This window comes from Dermochelys coriacea, chromosome 1 (assembly GCF_009764565.3).
Source record: "Dermochelys coriacea isolate rDerCor1 chromosome 1, rDerCor1.pri.v4, whole genome shotgun sequence".
NCBI lineage: Eukaryota > Metazoa > Chordata > Testudines > Dermochelyidae > Dermochelys > Dermochelys coriacea.
Genome location: NC_050068.2, coordinates 354012945 through 354032631, shown reverse-complemented (window position 1 = coordinate 354032631; position 19687 = coordinate 354012945). Strand labels below are relative to the sequence as shown.

Genomic DNA, 19687 nt, shown 5'->3' with positions numbered 1-19687 from the left:
GGCTTGTAAATTCCCTGCAGTCGGTATCAGGGTTCTTCAGTGGTGGGGAATGCCAGGGAGCCTGAGTGCCCAAGTAATTGTAGCAGAGCAAGGTGCACTGGAAGATTTTAAGATCAGAAGAGAACACAATCATTAAATAAATTGTGCATTATTCTTACTCTGAATGTGTCTCACTCCAGCTTCCAGCCATGAGATCTTGTTCTGCCTCTGTCTGCTAGGGTAAAGAGTCCTGTGCTATCAGAAATCTGCTCCTCATGTAAGTACTTGTAGACCATGGTCAAGTCACCACTCAACCTGCTCTTAGTCTCTCACTCTAAGACATGTTTCCCAGACTTTGAAACGTTCTCATAGCTCTTTTTCTAATACTTTCCAATTTATCAGTATCCTTACAGAAGTGCAGACCCAGAACTGGATACAGTATCCAGCAATGGTCTCACTAAAACTGTATATATAGGTAATACCATCTCCCTACCTGATATCCCCTTGCTAACACAGCCATGGTTCACATGCCCCTCCTAGCCACAGCATTGCCCTGGGAGTTCATTTCAGTTGTTTTCTATCATGACTCCTGAGTCCTTTTCAGAGGCACTGCTTTCCAGGATACAGTCCCCCCGCTGGTAAGTGTGACCTACATTCTTTGTTCCTAGCGCTGCAGCTGATGGCAGTGTGGGAGGGGACTGTGCCATGATTTTGCTTTCACCTCCCCTCTCTCCCAGCTCCCCAAACTCATCCTTTTCCCTCCTGACTGGTTCTTCAAGGTGATTATCCATGTGGATCCACACAGGGTGATCACTTGCACAACAGGCAAGATTGGAAGCCCTAAAAACAGCATCCATTGGGGCCCCTCATCCTGGCTTTCAAGGCATAAAAGGACCCCAAACATCCCATATTCCCTCCTCCTACTCTGCAAATGCTTCCCCCAAGACTCTGAAGAAGGGGAAAGTGAGCAGGGTCATAATTACACTGGTGAGGAATCACTTTTCTTTTTAACAAGCAATTAACAAGCAGCTCTGGGTCTCTAGTGCACTAGCTGCAAAAGTGCCTGTAACTTGGGCATCAGCTTGAGGGAGTCGTGCTGCGTAAGGGGTGTGTAGAGCTGCAAAGTGTAGCTTTGTATACATTAGGGAGGGAGCCAATGTGGAGGCTTTAGTCCTAGCTTAGTGTGCCCTGATCTCCCCAGGTGGCTGAACAGCGGCCAGATGAGAACAACTGAGGTACAGTCTGATTCATTTGTACCACCTGGGAGCTGTGATTGACAGAACTGGCCTCACTCCTCCATGTCACAAAGGTGTGAGGCCCTTGTGGCTAGATTTGGTCCCACATACAATGTAATTGAAGTGCTGGGGTCACACAAAGTGTGGGGCAGGCCCAGCCTCCTTGGGAGTGAGGCTTTTGAGAAAACACAGAGGTGCTAATGACCTGAAAGAACCTAGGTAGCTGAAACAAAGGGTTGCCGCTCAGGAGCTCTGGATTCAATGCCTGGCTCTGCCACAGACTTCCTGTGTGCTTCAGTTCCCCACTGCAACACAGGAACCAGAATATTTTAGGATTACCATACGTCCGTATTTTCCTGGACATATCCAGCTTTTTGGTTCTTAAATCCCCATCCGGGAGGAATTTTAAAATATCTAAAAACGTCCGGGATTTTGCCATTATTATTTTTCCCCAAAGAAAAGTTGATCATTCAAGAAAGAGAGTGAATGCTGATCACTCAAGAGAGAGTGCCTGTTTTTTCCCCATAGCTCCCAGTGCTTGCATCGCAAAACAACTGTTTCGCATGGCTGGGAAGGAGGGGGAGGAGGGGGAACGCCGTGTGCTCAGGGGAGGAGGTGGGGCCGGGGCCGGGATATGGGGAAGGGGTCCAGTGTGGGCAGGGAAGGGGGTGGGGATGGGGGTGGGTGAGCAAATACCCCCCATGTTCAAATATGGTACCCCTATACTATCTACCGTCTCTCCGCTCCCCACGTCTATTTTGGCTGCAGAACCCATGGTCACAGATCATGGGCTGGAAGGGACCTCAAGAGAGCAGGACACTCTGCATGATCTCCTCACCATCCTTGTCCTCTCACTCTCCAAATCTGTGGGATTGCAGATTATTTTAGGAAGATGCATGCAGTAGGGGATGGGTGGACATACAGGTGGGCCCCTATGGGCAGGCTCTGCAGGGCCTCCATGGGTGTGACTTGGGCCTCATGCCTTGACTGTCTGAGCAGTGCTGAGCCATGTAGGCCCACGCCTCAGTTCCTGGGGTGGAGCAGGGACACTGGTGCCTTCCAAGGGCCTCAGGCTAAACAGAGCAGAAGGGCACCTAGAGGGAAATTCAACACATGTAATCCATGCAGGGGCTGGGTCACTCAGATCACTGTCCCTCAGGGCAACAGGCGCGGCTGGTCCCCACCAGCTGCTACATTCCCCCCATAATGGAGTCAAGACTCTTTTTCCCAGTTTGTCTCAGTCATTCTTAAAATCCTGGGAGGTTCCAGGCCTCTGGGGTGCAGACAGGGCAGAGACAGCTGGTGGGGAGGGGCCGCTCTCTTTGTGATGGGTATATATCTTGGGGGGGATCAGTAGTTTCAGGACAATTACTGGTCTGGGGAAATAACTGGCTTTGGGGGGATTAATCTGTGGGGGATAAATGGCTTTGTGGGTGAGGAATGCTCTGTATGGGCTTACTGGTTCTGGGAGAATGGCTGGCTTTGGGGAGATGTAGGGTATCTCTGGGGGTTCGTAGGGTGGTTCTGGGGGTTCATAGGGTGGCTCCAGGAGGGAGACTGGCTCTGGGGGTACGTAGGGTTGCTCCAGGGGGGCGACTGGCTCTGGAGGTAAGTAGGGTGGCTCCAGCGGGGCGACTGGCTCTTGCAGGACAGGGAGAAGGAAAGGCCTGACTTTGGTGGCAGCAGCAGGAGACTGGAGGGGCACAATCTGTGTTGGCAATATCTCCTCAGATGTCTTCTCCTTGGGCTCCAGGAGCCCAGTGTTCTCCAGGATCCACTCCAGAAAGGGCTGGGTAGAGGTGTATAGGCCCAGCTTGTGGGCCTGGGCACAGTCTTGGCCCCAGCTGGTGATGCCAATCACGTAATACCGGGATGTGACCTCATCTTTGCACATTAAGGGACCCCCACTGTCCCCCTGCAGAAAGAGGGAAGGCGTGTTACTGAGGACTTGTGACCTCCAACTCCTTAGCACCAGCTGCAGCCCCTAAGACCCAAGCAGCCCTGATACCTACAGAGCTCAGCTCTCCCCCGGCCATGCGCTCATTTCTGGGGGAGTGGAGAGAGGGTGTTAATGGGGCGCAGGGCCTGTGTACCTGGCAGCCGTTGCTGGCTGGGGACAGGCTGGTGATGCCCAAAGAGGGTAGTGGGGAGAGGAGCTAGTGCTGGGGCAGGGCTGTGCAGTGAGAGGGCTCCGGCCTGTGTACCTGGCAGCTGTCGATGCCTCCTTGCTCATACCCTGCACACAGGTTGTTGCTGGCGATGGCCCCGTTGAACCAGCGGCTGCTGTTACAGGTTGCAGTGTCAATGAGCTGCACTTTGGCCTCCTGCAGGATGTCGGCATTGTCCACCGCTGCAGGGAAGGAGAGGGTTTCAGCTCTGTTCCTGTTCATCCAGCTCAGACCCTGCCCGCAGCTCTGCCCCTCCCTTCTGTGCCCTCGTGTCCCCCTCCCCTACCACGGTGTCATGTCTCAGTGCCCTGGCACAGGCCAGTTCTGGCTCCTGGAGTTCTCACTGTGCCCCACAGAGCGCCAGGAACGGTCATTCTGACTCCTGCTCCAGCAGCTAGGGCCCAAAGGCTATGGCTGGGGGGAGGGGGCAGCAGCTAGGTCCCCTCAGCCACTGTACTATTCTCCCTCCCATTGCCATGAGTAACCGTCAAATCATCAGTGTGCGGTCACCCCAGGGATGGTGCGCCTCCCAGCCATGGCACCCAACAAGCTCAGGTCCGCCTGTCTGCCCAGACCCACACAGGGCAGCTGGGGATTTCAGTGATTATTCCCGTCTCTTTCTCCCCACCATGGCTGGGAAAAGGCGAAGATGTGACTCTAACACTTGAGGATGCTGTGAGATCTGTGCTCATTCGCCTCTCCTCACTAATGAGCCACAACACCTCGGCCCAGCTGCCCAGAAAGCCAGGCTTCTGCTTCACAGGCTTCCTCCGTGTGGCTGACAGCGTCACAGCTCCCCAGGCACATAGGTGTCACGGACACGTGCTCTCGGTGGTGTCTGGCACCAGTTCTGTGGAGGACCTTGAAGATTAACCCTGAGACCATGAAGTGGGCTGGGCCTTCCCAGGGAGCCATGCAGCGAGCGTAGCATGAGGTAGAGGTGTGTGTGCGTGTATGGTATCTGATGCATGCTGGTCCAAGTCTAAGCACGTGTAGCTCCGTGCAATGAGTGGTGATAGCTCAGCCTGGCTCACAGAGCCTGGATTACCGCAGCCAGGGTGGTGCTGTTTCTGATTCGGTATAGCTGAACGGGAGCGTGTTTGTGTCCACGGCTGTCCCTGTGTCCAGGCTGAATGAGGCGGGCAGAGGATGCTGGCTACTGTGAGGCTGTGAGAGTAGCTCCCATCCATAGAGGGCTACAAGGCCTCTGCCTGCCAGCTTGGCCCAGCTTTGGCTTCAGCCTCCCCGGTGGTGCTCTCTGGATAGGGGTAGTTGTGAACGTGGGTACAGAGCTTTATGGGATGGCTCCAGGGCAGTGGGACCATTATCCACCACCATTGTTTGTGAGCATGCTCACAGGCAGCAGCAGAGCTATTCTCAGGTTTTCCATCACCCCCGGCTAGGTCTCTAAGGCAGGTCAATGGTCCCAGCGTTAAATCCCACTGGCAGATGAAGCCGAAGGTCTGAGCAGGAGGCGGCCCTCCACCAGTGCTCCCGGAGCTGTCTCCACTACAGGCAGGGCCTCATTGTGCCATGGGCCATGCAGACATTAAGCAAAAAAGACAGAAAGTCCCTGCCCCAGGGAGTTTAACGCAGTTATTGCTATTTATGTGAATGGTGGGAATGCCTAGGCGCGGCCAGACCCAGGTCCCGGCCCCACTGCCAGGTGCTATTCAAATGCAGACCAACGAGCCAGTCCCTGCCCCAGGACTTCACCCTCTAAGACCAAAAGACAACAGGTGGCTTCAGGGGAGAGCAGTGAGACAATGTTGGTGAGCAGGACGAGCCATGGGCCCAGCTCCCCCACTGCCTAGCCACTGTTGAAGGTTTGCAGGCCTCCTGGCAGAGGAGAGGTTTGATCTGCTGTCAACTGGGAGGGCAGGAGGGTTGAAGGGAAAAGGGAAATAGAGAAAGTAACAACTGTGTTTCACACTAAGCAGTACTCCCAGCACACCGGCCTCCCAACAATCTATACTCCGCTGGCAGACTGGTTTCTCTGTCCCAGTCATTCTTCTGAATCCCTCCATCATTTATTTGTCTCCCCTCTAAGGCAAACAGTCTCAGTCTCTCTTCACAGATCTGCTGGTTCTTGGCCTGTTTCTGAATTTCCCTCCCTCCCAACCCAGTGACTGGTATAGCACATAGTGCCCGGAGGAGGGCGTGCTAGTTGCTGTACTAACAGTCCACTTACATGCTGTCCCATACCTGATGCACCCTAACAGCCCATTTGTGGCTGCTGCACATTGAGCAGACATTTCGCTGGGCTGCAGGCCCCTGTGCTCTGTGGTTACAATTATGTTAGAACCCAGCAAGGTGTGGGCTGGTCTAGTTAGTCCTTCCCCCGTGCAGTGCCCAGCACTGAATTCCATCCACCTTCGTGTTGCCCATGCCCCAGCTGACTCTGGTCCCTCTGATGAGCCTCACTGTCTTCTCTAGAACAGACTGTGTCGGCTGCAAGACTTGCTGCCTTGCTGCACAGCCCCCTTTCCTGATTATTAATAATACATGAACCTGCCCAAGTCCTGGTACAGCTTCCTGAGCCCTGCTGCTGACCTTCTGCCAGGATGAAAGATGACCATTTAGTTGTGCTCTTCTCTTAGCCAGTTTCTCGCCCAAGACAGCACTTGGCCTCTCCCCCCAGGACTGGCTGACTTTCCCTAACACCCTCTCAAGAGAACACCATCAAAGGCCTTTGGAATGTCCAAATAAATTAACTGGTTCCCCCATTATTTTAGTGTCACACAGAAAGAATATTAATAGACTAGAGAGGTGCATGTTGCTGTGTAGAACCTACAGAGGAAAAAGCAAAGACAGTGGGGAAACGGGGTAATGCTCTATGGGCAGGTTAGTGCAAAGATGTGACTGAAGAGCCAGGACTAGGAGCTGCAGCCGCCAGATGCAGGTAGGAGGCAGCCCCAGTTGAGTAGGGGCTGGCGCAGATGATGACGTGGTGCCTCCTAACCTGCCCCACCCGTAGTAACTAGATTTGTAGTGTCTGGTCAGTAGCTGTGAGCTGAGAGAGGTGGGACTGTGGGGAATAGCTTAGGCCAGGTCCTTTAGGCAATTTCAATAATGACCTACAGCAGGAAAGCAAACATAAACTTCATGAACTAGGCAGAAGATACTCAACTCCCACAGACTCCAATAGGTCCAGGATTTCTCCTGCACTGGAAGCAGTTGCAAATACTAGTGTAGGAGGGAGGGGGAGGGGAAGAGAGGCGAGTGACGGGGAGAGAAGTGAACAGGGGATAGGGACTCAGGAGGAATGGGCAGGCTGAAATTCATGCTGATGGATAAGTTGACCATGAACGATAACATCCCCCACCAATAACGGCTCCAGCTACATGCCACTGCCCAGCACTGTGTGTCACCTACACCTGTCCCGAGCAGGTGACAAATATTCTCAGCCCAGCATTCACCATTCACACCACTGAGGTAGCTGGCCAGGTGTAAGCAACAGCTCAGGTGCCGTGCCAGGCAGAGCCTGCCTCTTTGTCCATAGGAGAGCATAGTGAGCCCCACCCACGGAGCTGCTGGCAGTGTGGTGCAGGAGGGGCTTACAACACATTTTCCAACCCCTGTGTGTGCCCCCATTCATAACTGCAATGCATGTGTGTGTGGCCATGAGGGTATCTGCATGTGTGTGTGCCCATACATGTAGTTGTGTGTGCATCCCCATGCGAGTAGCTGTGTGTGCGTGTCCCCATGTGTGTGGCTGATCTAGTGCAGCCCAGCCGTAAGGGCTGGTCCATCTCTCTCCTAGACCCCCCCAGGGTAAGAAGGCGGCACCCGCGCACACAGCCCCTCACTGTTTTGGGTGGTGGTGCCCCAACCGCTGATGTAGCAGGGGGAGAAGGTGGTGACAGCCATGAGTGCGCTGGGCAGGCAGGCCGGCTGTGTGAGGTCATCAAAGGTCACAGGACGGTCAAGCTGGATGAGGGCAATGTCATTTGTCTCCTTGCGTGGATTGTACTCCTGGTGCAGCACAGCCCTGTGCACTGAGCGGATCTGCACTAAGTCTGACAGGTGGGAGAGCTCTGAGATGCCAATCACAATCCTCCACCGAGCCAGGACCCTAGACACGCACACACAGCTGGGTTAATGCACAGACCCAGACCTGTGGATTCATAAAACCCACTGTATGTCACACACACACACACACACACACATGCACACACAGCTGGTTAGTGCACAGACCCAGACCTGTGGATTCATAACACCCACCGTACGTCACGCACAAACACACACACACAGAGAGCTGGGTTAGTGCACAGACCTGGGCCTGTGGATTCATAACACCCACTGTATGTCACACACACACACACACACACACACAGAGCTGGTTAGTGCACAGAGACCTGGGCACTGCAAACCCCTAACACCCACCGTACGTCACACACTCATAGCTGGTTAGTGCACAGACCCGGGCCCCACAGATCTCTAACACCCGCTGTATGTCACTCGCACAGCTGGGTTACTGCACAAACTGGGGCCCCGCAGCTCTGTAACACCCACCATATGTCACGCACACACAGCTGGTTTAAGGCACAGACTCGATCCCTGCAGATCTGAAACACCCACCGTACATCACGCACACAGCTGGGTTACTGCACAGATGTGGGCCCCACAGACCCATAACACCCACTACATGTCACATACATAGAGCTGGGTTAGTGCACAGAGCTACAGACGGTCCCACAGAGCCGTAACATGCATTGTACGTCACACACACACAGTTATCAACCGGGGCCTATCGGTGTTACAAGTGGGATCGAACCTGGGACCTCTGGACTTAAATGCATGAGCCTCTACAGGATGAGCTAAAAGCCACATAGCTCTTAGAAAAGGCTGTACCAGACTCATTAATCTCTAAGTGGTCTCGGTGCCACTAGAGGGGAGAGAGCACCACACCCAGGAGATGTGTGGGTTACACACTCACAGCCAGGTTAGTGCACAGACCAAGACTACTATTTTTGACATGCTAGCTCAATCGGAGCTAGCACGCACACGTCTCCTCGAGCTGGGACTCCCACCCCTAGCTTCAAGGGTAGATGTATCCTTGGAAAGAGACAGCCTGGACCCACCACAGGTCAGTTCTTCCAGGGAGACATTGCCCCACTCACATCACTGCACTGTATTTTTAGTTTCAATTTCCATTTCCCGCTACTGGGGCCCCATCCCTTGAGCACTTTGCTAAACCTAATTACAGTGAATAACGACTGTTTAATTGGGACAGTATAAATATAAGCTCTGTTCAGAGGGGCTGCATTTAGCTAGTTGGGAGAGAAGTGGGACTTTTCTGCAATATTTTATGAACTATTTGTATGACTCCATACCTATCACCATGGTATTGTTACCCAGTGGGTGCAGCAGAGTTAAAATGCTGCCCCTGGGACAAAGCAGGAGATACAAGGTGTTTTGTCTGGGATGGTATGAATGGATTGTTAGGGACTGGCTGGGACCAACCCATATAGGGACTAGGGACTAACCTAGTGAGGAAGGCTTTAAACTAGGTTTGATGGAGGCAGGTGACAAAAGCCCACAGGTAAGTCAAAAACATGGAGACCTTGGAGAAGGGTTGGAATCTGCGGGGCAGTGCATGGGCCGTTACAGCCAGGATAAGGGAGAGACAAGAGAGAACATTGGGGACGAGGGGGGGAATCAAATCAGTAGCTTAGGGGTCTTTATACTAATGCGACAAGTAAGGGAAATAAGCAGGAAGAACTAGAAATGCTAGTTAATAAACACAACTATGACATAGTGGGCTTCACAGACTTAGTAGGATAATACACATGGCTGGTATATTGGTATAGAAGGGTACCGCTTGCTCAGGAAGGACAGGCAGGGGAAAAAGGGAGGAGCTGTTGGACCAAGGCTGAGATGGAAATAGGAGACAGACCTGTTGAATGTCTCTGGTTAAGGATAAAAGGAGTAAAAAACAAGGGTGATGTCACAGGTGCTGACTCCGTTGGTTCTCCAGGGCTCAAGCACCCATGGGAAAAAACAGGAGGTGCTCAGCACCCACCAGCCAGTGGTTCCAGGCCCCAGGGCTGGGCACTGATCAGCTATTTGGGGCCCTGGGGCTGACCACAGATCAGCAAGCGGCTGGCAGGAGGCATTTGGGGGAGGGGAGGAGACGGGGGGGTGGAGAGGAGCGAGCGGCAGGTGGGTGGGTGGGAGCCCTTAGGGGAGGGGGCAGAGCTGAGTTGGGAAGAGGCAGAATGAGGGCGGGGCCTTGGGGGAAGAGGCCAAATGGGAGCAGGGTTTGGGGCGGAACAGGGTTGGAGCACCCACTCCACTGGGAAAAACAAAAGTTAGCGCCTGTGGTGATGTCATGGTCAGGGTCTACTACAGGCCACCGAATTAGGAAGAAGAGGTGTAGGAGGCTTTTTTATAAACTAACAAAATGATCCAAAGCCCAGGACATGGTGGTGATGGGGGACTTCAGCTCCCCAGACATCTGTTGGGAAAAGAACCCAGCAGGGCACAGATTATCCAACCGGTTCTTGGAATGTAGTGGAGACCATTTTTTATTTCAGAAGGTGGAGAAAGCTACTAGGAAAGAGGCTGTTCTAGATTTGATTTTGACAAATAGAGAGGAACTGGTTGAGAACTTGAAAGTGGCAAAGGCAGTTTGGGTGAAAGTGATCATGAAATGGTAGCATTTATGATTCTAAGGAATGATAGGAGGGAAAACAGCAAAATAAAGATAATGGATTTCAAGAAGGCAGACTTTAGCAAACTCAGGGAGTTAGTAGGCAAGATCCCATGGGAAGCAAGTCTAAAGGGAAAAACAGCTGAAGAGAGTCTGCAGTTTTTTCAAAGACACATTATTAATGGCACAAAAGCAAACTATTCCACTGTATAGGTAAGTTAGAAAGTATGGCAGGAGACCACCCTGGCTTAACCAGAAGGTCTTCAGTGATCTGATACTTGAAAAAGAGTCCTAAAAAATGTCAAATTACAAAGGAGGAATATAAACAAATAACACAAGTATGTAGGGACAAAATTAGAAAGCCACAAAACCAAATTAAACTAGCTAGAGACATAGTAACAAGAAAACATTCTACAAATACATTAGAAGCAAGATAAAGACCAAGGACAGGGTAGGCCCATTACTCAGTGGGCGGGAGGGAAACAATAACAGAAAATGTGGAAACAGCAGAGGTGCTTAATGACTTTCTTGTTTTGGTTTTCACCAAAAAGTTTAGTAGCAATTGGACATCTAACATAGTGAATGCCAATGAAAATGAGATAGGATCAGAGGCTAAAGTAGGGAAAGAACAAGTTAAAAATTATGTAGACAAATTAGATGTCTTCAAGTCACCAGGGCCAGATAAAGTACATCCTAGAATGTTCAAGGAGCTGACTGACAAGATATCTGAGCCATTAGCGATTATCTTCTAAAAGTCATGGAAGACAGGAGAGATTCTAGAGGACTGGAAAAGGGCAAATATAGTGCCCGTCTATAAAAAGGGAAATAAAGACAACCCAGGGAATTACAGGCCAGTCTGCTTAAATTCGGAACCTGGAAAGATAATGGAGCAAATAATTAAGCAATCAATTTGCAATCACCTAGAAGATAATAACCGTGATAAGAAACAGTCAGTATGGATCTGTCAAACCAATCTAATAGCTTGCTTTGACAGGGTAACAAACCTTGTAGATGGGGGGAAGTGGTAGATGTGGTATATCTTGACTTTAGTAAGGTTTTTGATAGTGTCTTGCATGACCTTCTCATAAACAAACTAGGGAAATACAACCTAGATGGAGCAACTATAAGGTGGGTGCATAACTTGTTGGAAAACCATTCCCAGAGAGTAGTTATCAGTGGTTCACAGTCAAGCTGGAAGGGCATATCAAGTGGGGTCCCTAAGGGATCTGTTCTAGGTCTGGTTCTGTTCAATATCTTCATCAGTGATTTAGATAATAGCATAGAGAGCACAATTATAAAGTCTGTGGATGATACCAAGCTGGGAGGGATTGCAAGTGCTTTGGCGGATAGGATTAAAATTCAAAATGATCTGGACAAACTGGAGAAATGGTTTGAAGTAAATAGGATGAAATTCAATAAGGACAAATGGAAAGTACTCCACCTATGAAGGAACAATCAGTTGCACGCATACAAAATGGGAAATGACTGCCTAGGAAGGAGTACTGCGGAAAGGGATCTTGGGGTCATAGTGGATCACAAGCAATATGAATCAATAGTGTAACACTGTTGCAAAAAAAGCAAACATCATTCTGGGCTGTATTAGCAGAAGTGTTGTAAGCAAGACACGACATAATTCTTCCGCTCTACTCAGCGCTGATTAGGCCTCAGCTGGAGTATTATGTCCAGTTCTGGGTGCCACATTTTAGGAAAGATGGAGACATATTGGAGAAAGTCCAGAGAAGAGCAACTAAACTGATGAAAGATCTAAAAAACATGACCTATGAGGGAAGATTGAAAAAATTGGGTTTGTTTAATCTGGAGAAGAGAAGACTGAGGGGGAGCTTGACAGCAGTTTTCAAGTACATAAAAAGTTTTTACAAGGAGGAGGATGAAAAATTGTTTTCCTTAACCTTGGAGGACAGGACTAGAAGCAATGGGCATAAATTGTAGCATGGGACGGTTTAGGTTGGACATTAGGAAAAACTTCCTAACTGTCAGAGTGGTCAAACGCTGGAATAAATTGCCTAGGGAAGGTGTGGAATCTCCATCATTGGAGATGTTTAAGAGCAGATTGAACAAACACCTGTCAAGGATGGTCTAGATAATACTTAGTCCTGCCATGAGTGCAAGGGACTGGACTAGATGACCTCTCACGGTCCTTTCCAGTCCTATGATTCTATATCAATGGAAGACCCTACAGAGATAGTGGGAACCCCAAGGGCTGAACAACTGACACTTGTCTGTGGGAGGTTCCAGTGGGCTGAACATGTGAATTTAGCCCAGCTTTTCAGCAGGAGAACAATGGGAGAAGGTGACAGAAAGGGGCCATAAGGAGGTGGGCTCACAAAGACATGGGTCTCTTACCTGGAACTGAGACGCAAGGAACAGAGAGAAAGGGAAGGTGGTTCCTACAGCAGCATGGCTCAAAGGAGCCCAACTTTGGCCAGTCTGAACTCTTCTTATCCTTTGCCTCTCTGTGTTCACCTAATGTCTTCCCAATGCTATGTCCAGGTGACTAATAAACCCGCCTCTGTTTTGAAAAGACTGCATGGAGTTGCAGTAGATACTTGCTAAGGTGCCTTAATGCAGAAGACTGGAAGAAAGTTAATGTGCTAATATTTTAAAAAGATAAATGGCATGGCTCAGGTAATTACAGTCTTATCAGACAGAGAATGGAGTGCCCACGCAAGAGAATGGAGTGCTTGATATGGACCCGATTAATAAAGAAATAAGGGGGGGCAATATAATTAATGCCAATCCATAAACATAAGACAGCACAAAATCATCAGTGATAAAGTTTGAAAATGACATAAGAACGTGGAGATTGGTAAATAATAAAAAGGCAGGTCACTAATTCAGAGCAGTCTGGTTTGCTTGGTAAACTGGGTTCAAGCAAACAATATGCATTCTAATATGGCTAAATACACATCAAGGAACAAAGAATGTCGGCCATACTCACAGGCTGGGGGACTCTATCCTGGCAAGCAGTGACTGACAAAGATTTGGGGGAGGAAGTGGATAATCAGATGAACATGAGCTCCCAGTGTGACACTGTGACCAAGAGAGCTAATGGGATCCTGGGCTGCCTAAACAGGGGCATCTCAAATAGGAGCAGAGAGATTATTTTGCCTCTGTATTGGGCACTGATGTGACCACTGCTGTCATCCTGTGTCCAGCTCTGCTGTCCACAAGTCAAGAAAGATGTTGATAACTTGAAGAGGGCTCAGAAAAGAGCCACAAGAATGGTCAAAGGACTAGAAAACCTGCCTGATAGCAATAGACTCAAGGAGCTCAATCATTAGCTTAACAAAGAGAAGGTTCGGGGTGACTTGATCACAGTCTATAAGTACCTACAGGGGGAACAAATATTTAATAATGGGCTCTTTGATCTAGCAGAGGAAGGTGTAACATGATCCAATGGTTGGAAGTTGAAGCTAGACAAATGCAGACTGGAAATAAGTGTAAATTTTTGATGGTGACAGTAATAACCCATTGGAACAATTTACCAAAGATCATGCTGGTTTCTCCGTCAGTGACAATTTTTAAATCAAGATTGGAGGATTGTCTAAAAGCTCTGCTCTAGGAATTAATTTGGGGGCAGGTCTCTGGCCTGTATTACACAGGAGGTCAGACCAGATGCTCACAGTGACCCTTCTGACCTTGGAAGCTATGAATCCCTGACAGGGAGAAAAGTCTCTGAAGAGGACTCTGCTTCAGTCAGACTCTCCGGGCAGAGTTCACAAGGAGGAACAGGAATGCTGCAGCCTGGAGACATGGGCTAGCAGTCTTTGAGGACGCATGACTTACCCCTGTGGAAAGGTGTGACCTGCTGGGGGTCTGGCACACTGCAAGGTCCTCTCACGGGAGTGCTGACAATCCAGGGCATAGGGCAGGCCCTGTCAGTCTGCAGCAGCAGTGCCAAGCAGCTAGACGGGTGCTTAACCATGAACATCACAGCTCTGAAGTATTTGCTAGCAATTTCCAAATACAGTTTCCAGAAGTCCGCTTTATCCGCTTGCCCTCAGCCCACAGTTCTGACCCTCGCTGAGGCCACGTCTGCATGGGTGGAGTGTGTCATTCAGAAAATGTGTTGTCATGACTTAGCCTCCAGTGTAGACTGAGGCAGGTGACGGTGAAATCTTCTTAGCTGGTTGTGGCTAATCTGGGGAACCCCTTTCTAAAACAACCCACTTCCCCAAGGCAGGCATGGCCTGTGTGCAGAACCACAGCGCCTAGCAGCACATCTCATGTGAACAGTGAATGAGGTGCAGGGACCAGGGAAAGGGGGGCCCCAGATCCACACCCTTCCCTCGTCCTTTGTGCAGGCTTGAGGGGAGAGAGAGACCCAGCAGCCAACAGCTAGTGGAGTGTCAGATCTACAGGGAAGGTGAGTGAAGAGCTCTGCCCCGTCTCACTCGCCAAGGCACCCGGCCCTTCCCTCAGCAATGGGCCCGATGCCATTCACCATTTTCATCAGTGCTCTGGAAGTGAATATCAAATTGCTGCTGGTACAGTTTAGGGATGACCCAGAGATGGGTGGAGTGGTAAATAATGATGAGGCAAGGGGAGCCGTACAGAGCGATCAGGATTGTTTGGTCAACTGGTCCCATTCAAACCACATAGATTTTAATACAGCCAAATGGAAAGTTATGCATCTAGGAACAAGAAACACAGACCACAGCTACAGAAAGGAGGCCTGTAGTCTGGAAAGCAGTGACACTGAAAAGGATTTAGGGGTCATAGTAGACAAGTAATAGACCATGAGCTCCAACTGTGATGCTGTGACAAAAGGGCTATTATGATCTGTGGATGTATAAACTGGGGTGAAGTGAGTAGGAGCTGGGAGAGGATTTTACTTCTGTTTGCAGCATTAGTGAGTCCCATGCTGAACACTGCATTCAGTTCTAGTGTCCACATTTTAAAAAGGATGTTGAAAAATTGGAGAGGGTGCAGACAAGATCCACAAAAATGATTCAAGGGCTGTAGAAAATGCCTGACAGTGAGAGACAGACTCTGTCTGTTCATCTTAGATTGAGAAGTGAATCAAGTACAGTGTATAAAGGCCTTCATGGAGAGAAAGTACCAGGCACTAAACACCTATTCAATCTAGCAGAGAAAGGCAGAACAAGAACTAGTGGCTGGAAGTAGAAGCCAGACAAATTCAAATGAGAAATTAGGCCCAAAAATTCAACAATGAAGGTGACTAAGGACTGGAATAAACTCCCAAGGACAGTGGTGGATTCTCTATCTTGTGGTGTCTCCAGATCCAGACTAGATGCTTCTGGAAAATGTTTTAGCCAAACCCAAGTTACTGGGCTTATTAATACAGGGGGTCAGATGAGAGGTTCTAATGGTCCCTTCTAGCCTTACAGTCTATGGATCAGCTGCTCATGCTCCCCAGGTGTCTTCCAACTTCCCCTCCTGCCCATGGCCTCCCTCCCCGCCACACTGTCCCCCTAGGGCCCTGGCACCGACTGCCCCGTCTCACCTTCTCTTGGCTTTGAAGCAGTGAGCGGCTGTGAGGACCCAGCGGGGGCTGATGAGGGACCCGCCACATGAATGCTGGGGGCCCATTCGGGTGGGGATCTGGATGCTGACGAGCCAGGGCCAGGCCCCCGGCAGAGCATCTACGCCACCCACGATCCGCATCCCACCATAGCCAGACACCAGGGGGCGGCGCCCACAGGCTGTGGAGAAGATCAAAGACAGGGTGAGAAGATCCCGTCTCTGCGTGGAAAGGAATGGCTGGGCTGTGTGAGACTTAAGGGACCCATCGAGGGCAGGAAGGAAACACAGAGACCCCAAGCAGCTCCCCAAAGCCATTTCCACTCCCCTGACAGCAGAGATGGAGTCAACAAAGAAACCAGGGATGAGAGGTGCCCCCCGCGCCCTGAGTTCTGCCAACCTGCAGCTCCCTGCTTTCCCAGGGCTGGACTCCACCACGCGCCCCCCAGCTCTGCCAACACCCCTCAATGCAACCCACAGCCCCCTGCTACCCCTTCGATGGGCTCCATTTCCCCCCACAGCTCTGCCAACTCCTCTCAGTCCAACCCACAGCCCCCTGCTACCCCTGCCCTGGACTCCATTCCCCCACAGCTCTGCCAACTCCCTTCAATCCAACCCACAGCCCCCTGCTACACCTGCCCTGGGCTCCATTCCCGCCCCCCACAGCTCTGCCAAAACCCCTCAATCCAACCCACAGCCCCCTGCTATCCCTGCTCTGGGCTCCATTCCCTCTCCCCCCCAGCTTTTCCAACTCCCCTCAATCCAACCCACAGCCCCCTGTTACCTCTGCACTGGGCTCCATTCCCCCCACTCCATCCCAACTCTGCCAACACCCCTCAATCCAACCTACAGCCCCCTGCTACCCCTACCCTGTGCTCTATTCCCCCCTCCCCAGCCCAGGTCTGCCAACTCCCCTCAATCCAACCCACAGCCCCCTGTTACCTCTGCACTGGGCTCCATTTCCCGCCCGCAGCTCTGCCAACACTCCTCAGTCCAACCCACAGCCCCCTGCTACTGCCCTGGGCCCCATTCCCCCCACTCAGCTCTGCCAACTCCCCTCTGTTCAACCCACAGCCTCCTGCTACCCCTTCTCTGGGCTCCACCGCAGCCCCAGCTATGTCAACACACCTCAGTCCAACCCACAGCTTCCTGCTACCCCTGCCCTGGGCTCCATTCCCTCCCCCGCCAGTTTTTCCAACTCCCCTCAATCCAACCCACAGCCCCCTGTTACCTCTGCACTGGGCTCCATTCCCCCCAACACATCCCAGCTCTGCCAACTCCCCTCAATCCAACTCACAGCCCCCTGCCACCTCTGCCCTGGGCTCCATTCCCACCCCCACCCCCAGATCTGCCAACTCCCTTCAGTCTAACCCACAGCCCCCTGCTACCCCTGCCCTGGGCTCCATTTCCCTCCCAGCTCTGCCAACACCCCTCAATCCAACCCACAGCCCCCTGCTACCTTTGCCCTGGGCTCCATTTCTGCTCCCCCTCACCCCCAGCTCTGCCAACTCCCCTAAGTCCAACCCACAGCCCCCTGCTATAACTGCCCTGGGCTCCATTCCCCCCACCCCAGCTTTGCCAACACCCCTCAATCCAACCCACAGCCCCCTGCCCTGGGCTCCCCAGCTCTGGCATCTGGCCTTGCCCGAGTTATAGATGCTCAGATGAATTAGTGTGAGGCAACGGCGTCCCCTTGTGGCCAGTTGGAAACAATCTCTGGGTTGCCACATATTTCTCACTTCTGGGGCTGGGGCCTGGTGGATATTTAACGGGACCAGCCTAAACCCTCTGAAGATGTCTCCACCCTGCTGCCTCCTCCACCTCCCTATGGGCAAAGGCCTCAGCCCCACCACATCTCCTGCTGTGCTCTCCTCCACTTTCCCCTGTAAAGGAAGGTCTTGGCCTCACTGCCTCCTCTCCTGCAGGGAGCTGCCACTTGGGAGCATGGGAGGGGCAGGGAGTGTGTCTGGGCACTGATGCATGGGCTGGCCCAACCATGGGGCTGTGCTCATGGCATGAGTGGGGGGCATGAGCCTCTGGCCATCTCCATGGGAGCCCCCCACACATAGGTGCTGGAACTAAGGGTGCGGGGGATGCTCCAGCACCCCCTGAGTTGAAGTGGTTTCCATTATAGACAGGATTTACAATTTCGTTCAATGGCTCTCAGCACCCGAACTGTACAAATTGTTCCAATGCCCCTGCCCCCACATCCCGCTCACACGTCGAGCTGTATCCCTGCGTCGCCAGGAGCAGCACGGGCAGGAGCCCCAAGGGCAGCCAGGCCAGGGACCCCATCACCAGACGTGGCTCCCTGACACCATTGCGACATCATCAGGCCTCACTTTGGGCTGACATAGCCACATTCTCCCATGTGTTGCTAGGAGATGTTGTGACGATCATAATAATGAGGCTGGAATCAGCTGGACCCACAGCTGGACTTTGCCTCCCCGGGGGGCTGGGCCAAGCTGAACCAGCCTGGAAGAGAGGCCGGGGGTACAAGCCAGCCTGGGATTGGGAAAATAAACAGGCTGGAGGGCAGGGTCATAGATTTTTTAAGGCCAAAAGGGACCATTAAATCATCTTGTCTGACCTCCTGCAGGACCCAGGCCAGATTCTATTGTAAGAATTGTAGTTGTAAGAATGCATGATGAAAACTAGAGGCACGTAGGTCACCCTATATCAGAAACCTACTGACTGCTATTCCTATCTACATGCCTCTAGCTTTCATCCAGATCACACCACATGATCCATTGTCTACAGCCAAGCTCTACAATATAACCACATTTGCTCCAACCCCTCAGACAGAGACAAACACCTACAAGATCTCTATCATGCATTCCTACAACTACAATACCCACCTGCTGAAGTGAAGAAACAGATTGACAGAGCCAGAAGAGTACCCAGAAGTCACCTACTACAGGACAGGCCCAACAAAGAAAATAACAGAACGCCACTAGCCATCACCTTCAGCCCCCAACTAAAACCTCTCCAACGCATCATCAAGGATCTACAACCTATCCTGAAGGACGACCCATCACTCTCACAGATCTTGGGAGACAGGTCAGTCCTTGCTTACAGACAGCCCCCCAAACTGAAGCAAATACTCACCAGCAACCACACACCACACAACAGAACCACTAACCCAGGAACCTATCCTTGCAACAAAGCCCGTTGCCAACTCTGTCCACATATCTATTCAGGTGACACCATCATAGGGTCTAATCACATCAGCCAACCTATCAGAGGCTCGTTCACCTGCGCATCTACTATGTGATATATGCCATCATGTGCCAGCAATGCCCCTCTGCCATGTACATTGGTCAAACTGGACAGTCTCTATGTAAAAGAATAAATGGACACAAATCAGACATCAAGAATTATAACTTTCAAAAACCAGTCGGAGAACACTTCAATCTGTCCGGTCACTCGATTACAGACCTTCAGAGTGGCTATCCTTCAACAAAAAAACTTCAAAAACAGACTCCAAGGAGAGACTGCTGAATTGGAATTAATTTGCAAACTGGATACAATTAATTTAGGCTTGAATAGAGACTGGGAGTGGATGGGTCATTACACAAAATAAAAATATTTCCCCATGTTATTTCTCCCCCCCACCCCACCCCCCACCGTTCCTCAGACATTCTTGTTAACTGCTGGAAATGGCCCACCTGGATTATCACCATGAAAGGTTTTCCTCCTTTCCCCGCTCCTTCCTGCTGGTAATAGCTCATCTTAAGTGATCACACTCCTTACAGTGTGTATGATAAAACACATTGTTTCATGTTCTCTGTGTGTGTATATAAATCTCCCCACTGTATTTTCCACCAAATGCATCCGATGAAGTGAGCTGTAGCTCACGAAAGCTTATGCTCAAATAAATTTGTTAGTCTTTAAGGTGCCACAAGTACTCCTTTTCTTTTTGGGTTTTTAAGGAACTGGTTGAAACTGACCCAGACCTCCAGAGGATCCAGCAAGACAAAGAGAACCCCCCAGTGATTGAACCATCAACATCTATGAGCAGGAAACCCTGGCAAGTGGGATGTGAACTGAATGGTAAGAAGGCCTGCCTTTTAAGGACTCTAGATATCTCACCTGGGAACTAAGGAAGGTAGTCTCAGAGAGACGCGGAGCCTGAAAATGCAGGA

General features: G+C 51.0%; 1 protein-coding gene across 1 annotated transcript; it reads right to left on the bottom strand.

Moving 5' to 3' along the window:
• Window positions 1-2451: 2451 nt before the first annotated feature.
• Window positions 2452-17837, bottom strand: LOC119861292 (acrosin-like). Its single transcript, XM_038416317.1, has 5 exons — window positions 17762-17837; window positions 15526-15724; window positions 7192-7457; window positions 3419-3564; window positions 2452-3129 (listed from the first exon to the last, which is right to left on the bottom strand). The coding sequence occupies exons 1-5, from the start codon at window positions 17835-17837 to the stop codon at window positions 2452-2454; spliced, it is 1365 nt and encodes a 454-aa protein (XP_038272245.1).
• Window positions 17838-19687: the final 1850 nt, after the last annotated feature.

What these genes read in the sequence shown, in the direction of transcription:
- LOC119861292 (XM_038416317.1), bottom strand. Translation starts at nt 17,837, where the DNA reads ATGGGGTCCCTGGCCTGGCTGCCCTTGGGGCTCCTGCCCGTGCTGCTC. An exon ending in GCAGGGATACAGCTCGACGT is followed by an intron (nt 15,725 to 17,761) that starts GTGAGCGGGATG and finishes TCTTCTCCACAG; the next exon opens with CCTGTGGGCGCCGCCCCCTG. An exon ending in TGCTTCAAAGCCAAGAGAAG is followed by an intron (nt 7,458 to 15,525) that starts GTGAGACGGGGC and finishes GTGCGTGTCTAG; the next exon opens with GGTCCTGGCTCGGTGGAGGA.